We start from the raw sequence: 4,374 nt of genomic DNA, 5'->3' as shown, positions 1-4,374 counted from the left end.
AATAAAGGTCCTGGAACTGGAACTGAGGAAATAATAGGAACTCTGGAATCCTCTGGAACTGAGGAATAAAGGTCTCAGGAACTCGAGGAATAAGGTCCTCTGGAATGAGGATAAAGGTCCTCTGGGACTGAGGAATAAAGGTCATCTGGAACTGAATAAAGGTCCCTCTGGAACTAGGAATAAAGGTCAAATCTGGAACTGAGGAATAAAGGTCCTCTGGAACTGAGGAATAAGGCCTCTGGAACTGAGGAATAAATCTCTGGAACTGAAGATAAAGGTCTCTGGAAACTGGAGAGGAATAAAGGTCGAAACTCTGGAAACTGAGGAATAAAGTCAGGAAACTCCTGGAACTGAGGAATAAAGGTCCTCTGGAACGGAATAAAGGACTCTCTGGAACTGAGGAATAACAAAGGCTCTGGAATAAACTGAGGAAATAGGTCCTGGAAACTGACGGAATAGGTCCTCTGGACTGAGGAATAGTCCTCTAAAGGTAACTGGAAAGGAATAAAGGACCTCTGGAACGGAGGAATAAAGGACCTCTGGAACGAGGAATAAAAGGTCTCTGGAAACTGAGGAATAAAGGTCCTCTGGAACTGAGGAATAGGAAATCCTCTGGAACTGAGGAATAAAGGTCCTCCGGAACTGAGGAATAAAGGTCCTTCTGAAACCTCTGGAACGGAGGAATAAGTCTCTGAGGTAAACTGAGGATAAAGGTCCTCCTGGAACTGAGGAAATAAAGGTCTCTGGATGAGGAATAAGGTCCTCGGAAAGGTGGACCTGAAAGGAAAGGTCCTCCTGACTGAGGAATAAAGGACCTCTGGAACTGAGGAAATAAAGGTCCTCCTGGAAACTGAGGAATAGGAACTCTGAACTGAGGAATAAAGGTCCTCTGGATCTGAGGAATAAAGGACCTCTGGAACTGAGGTAAAGTAGGTCCTCTGGAACTGAGGAATAAAGGTCCTCTGGAACTGAGGAATAAAGGATCTCTGGAAATGAGGAATAAAGGTCCCCTGGAACTGAGGAATAAAGGTCTTCTGGAACTGAGGAATAAAGGTCCCCTGGAACTGAGGAATACAGGACCTTTGGAAATGAGGAATAAGGGTCCTCTGGAACTGAGGATAAAGGACCTCTGGAACTGAGGAATAAAAAGGTCCTCTGGAACTGAGGAATAAAGGACCTCTGGAACTGAGGAATAAAGGTCCTCTGGACATGAGGAATAAAGGTCCTTCTGAGCTGAAGGGGAATAAAGGGTCTCCTCTGGCAACTGAGGAATAAAGGACGCTCTGGAACTGAGGAATAAAGGACCGCTGGAACCTGAGGAATAAAAAAAGGGGGTCCTCTGGAACTGAGGCAATAAAGGTGCCTCTGGTAGCTGAGGGAATAAAGGATCCTCTGGAACTGAGGAATAAAGGACCATCCTGGAAATGAGGAATACAAAGGTCCTCTGTAACTGAGGAATAAAGACCTTGGAACTGAAAGGAATAAAAAAGGTCCTCTGGGGAACCTGGGGAGGAATAAACACGGTCCTCCTGGGAACTGAGGAATAAGGAAACCTCTGGAAATGAGGAATAAAAGGACCTCTGGAACCTGAGGTAATAAAGGACCCTCCGGTAACTGGACAATAAAGGAGGACCTCGGGACTTGAAAGGAATAAAGGTCCTCCTGGAACTGAGGGGAATAAAGGACCCTCTGGAACTGATGGAATAAAGTGGACCCATCTGGGAACTGATGGAATAAAGGGACCTCTGGGAACTGAGGAATAAAGGACCTCTGGAACTGAGGAATAAAGGTCCTCTGGAACCTGAGAATAAAGGACCTCTGGAACTAGGAATAAAGGACCTCTGAAATGAAATAAAGGACTCTGGAACTGAGGAATAAAAGAACCCGGAACTGAGGAATAAGGACTCTGGAAACTAGAATAAAGGTCCTCTGGAACTGGGGAATAAAGGACCTCGGGAACTGAGGAATAAAGGACCTCTGGAACTGAGGAATAAAGGTCTGGAACTGAGGAATAAGGGCCTCTTGAACTGGAGGTAAAGGACCTCTGGAACTGGAAAGTCCTCTGGAACGAGAATAAAGGATCTGGAATGAGGAATAAAGGCCTCTGGAAATGAGGGAATAAAGGACCTCTGAATGAGGAATAAAGGACCTCGGGAACTGAGGAATAAAGACCTCTGGAACTGAGGAATAAAGGTCCTCTGGAACTGGGGAATAAAAGGACCTCGAACTGGAATAAAGGACCTCTAACTGAGGAATAAAGGTCTCTGGAATGAGGAATAAAGGACCTCTGGAAACTGAGGAATAAAGGACCTCTGGAACTGAGGAATAAAGGTCCTCTGGAACTGAGGATAAAGGCCATCTGGAACTGAGGAATAAAGGACCTCTGGAACTGAGGAATAGGTCCTCTGGAACTGAGGAATAAAGGTCCTCTGGAACTGAGGAATAAAAATGGACCTCTGGAACGAGGAATAAAGGTCCTCTAGAACTGAGGAATAAATGTCCTCTGGAACTGAAGGAATAAAGGTACATCTGGAACTGAGGAATAAAGGTCCTCTGGAAGCTGAGGAATAAAGGAACCTCTGGAACTGAGGAATAATAGGACCTCTGGACCTTGAGGAATAAAGGACTCTGGACTGAGGAATAAAGGACCTCTGGAGCTGAGGAATTAAAAGGACTCTGTAACTGAGGAATAAAGGACCTCTGGGAACTGAGGAATAAAGGCCTCTGAACTGAGGAATAATGAACCTCTGGAACTATGAATAGAACCTCTAACTGAGGAATAAAGACCTCTGGAAACTGAGGAATAAAGGACCTCTGGAAATGAGGAATCAAGGACCTCTGGAACTGAGGAATAAAGGTCCTCTGGAACTGAGGAATAAAGGACCTCTGGAACTGAAGAAATAAAGGTCCTCTGGAACTGAGGAATAAGGACCTCTGGAACTGAGGAATAAATGGTCATCTGGAAACTGAGGAATAAAAGGACCTCTGGAAATGAGGAATAAAGGTCCTCTGGAACTGAGGAATAAAGGTCCACTGGAACTGAGGAATAAAGGACCTCTGCAACTGAGGAATAAAGGACGTCTGGCACTGAGGAATAAAGGACCTCTGTAACTGAGGAATAAAGGTCCTCTGTAACCTGAGGAAATAAAAGGTTCCTCTGGAACTGAGGAATAAAGGACCCTCTGGAACTGAGCGGAATAAAGGTCCTATGGAACTGAAGGAAATAAAAGGTCCCTTCTGGACAATCGAGGAATAAAGCGGACCTCTAGAACTGAGGAATAAAGGACCGCTGGAACTGAGGAATCAAAGGACTCTGGCAAACTCGAGGAATAAAGGTCCTCTGGGAAAAACTGAGGAATAAAAAAGGCTCCTTCTTGGAAACTGAGGAATAAAGGTCCTCTGGAACTGGAGGAATAAAGGTCCTTCTGGAAAATGAGGAATAAAGGACCTCACCTCTAGAACCTGAACGGAATAAAGGGCCTTCTGGAACTGTTTTAGGAATAAAGGGAACCTATGGAAAAACTGAAAGGAATAAAGGTCCTTGGAAACTGGAACTGGGAATAAAAGGTCCTCTGGAACTGAGGGAATAAAGGTTCCTCCCGGAAGCTGAGGAATAAAAGGTCCTTCTGGAGATGAGGAATAAAGGTCCCTCAACTGAAGGAATAAAGGAACATTTGGGAAACTGAAGGAATAAAGGTCCTCTGGAGCTGAGGAATAAAGGTCCCTCTGGGGAAACTGAGCGGAATAAAGGACCTCCTGGAACTGAGGAAATAAAGGAACGTTTGGAAATGAGGAATAAAAGGACCTCTGGAACTGAGGAATAAAAGGATCCTCTGGAACTGAGGAATAAAGGACCTTCTGGAAACTGAGCGGAATAAAGGACCTCTGTAAAAACTGAGGAAATAAAGGTCCTATGCGAAACTCGAGGAAATAAAGGTCCTCTGGTAACTGAAGGAATAAAAGGTCCCCTCCTGGAAGCTGAGGAATACAGGCTCCAAATCTGGTGGAACTGAGGAATAAAGGTCCTCTGGAACTGAGGAATAAAGGTCCTCTGGAACTGAGGAATAAAGGTCCTCTGGAGCTGAGGAATAAAGGTCCTCTGGAACTGAGGAATAAAGGTCCTCTGGAGCTGAGGAGAAGTTCGACAGCCAGGCACATTTCCTCATATTGGTGCGTGTGTTCAGCGAGTCAATATTTTATTTTTTATATATGAAAGAGATTGCGGGGAGCTCTCTAAAGATATTTATTTCTTTTTGAAAGTCTCTGTACATAATATTTTCTCTTTTCTAATTTTTTTTCAGAATTACATTTGCAGATGGGATGAATTTAAACAAACAAACAAACAAACAAACCAGACAGTTACAATTCACAGCA

The 4,374-nt window shown here is 44.3% G+C and overlaps 1 protein-coding gene across 1 annotated transcript in view; it reads right to left on the bottom strand.

Annotated features, from left to right (window-relative positions):
- LOC135222436 (uncharacterized) overlaps nucleotides 1-4,166 on the bottom strand; it is a 4,237-nt gene extending 71 nt beyond the window's left edge. Inside the window, exons 1-7 of the mRNA XM_064260523.1 lie at nucleotides 3,990-4,166; nucleotides 3,454-3,654; nucleotides 2,382-2,814; nucleotides 1,885-2,082; nucleotides 1,076-1,314; nucleotides 538-895; nucleotides 1-396 (exon numbers count right to left, since the gene is read on the bottom strand). The exon at nucleotides 1-396 is cut by the window's left edge and continues 71 nt beyond it. Coding sequence (XP_064116593.1) covers nucleotides 1-396; nucleotides 538-895; nucleotides 1,076-1,314; nucleotides 1,885-2,082; nucleotides 2,382-2,814; nucleotides 3,454-3,654; nucleotides 3,990-4,166 — 2,002 coding nt within the window. The remainder of the gene's footprint in view (nucleotides 397-537; nucleotides 896-1,075; nucleotides 1,315-1,884; nucleotides 2,083-2,381; nucleotides 2,815-3,453; nucleotides 3,655-3,989) is intronic.
- Nucleotides 4,167-4,374: the final 208 nt, after the last annotated feature.

The sequence above is a fragment of the Macrobrachium nipponense genome, chromosome 3, assembly GCF_015104395.2.
Source record: "Macrobrachium nipponense isolate FS-2020 chromosome 3, ASM1510439v2, whole genome shotgun sequence".
In the NCBI taxonomy this organism is placed as follows: Eukaryota; Metazoa; Arthropoda; class Malacostraca; order Decapoda; family Palaemonidae; genus Macrobrachium; species Macrobrachium nipponense.
Note: the sequence above shows the minus strand (reverse complement) of the source record. Positions and strands in the feature narration are given on the sequence as shown.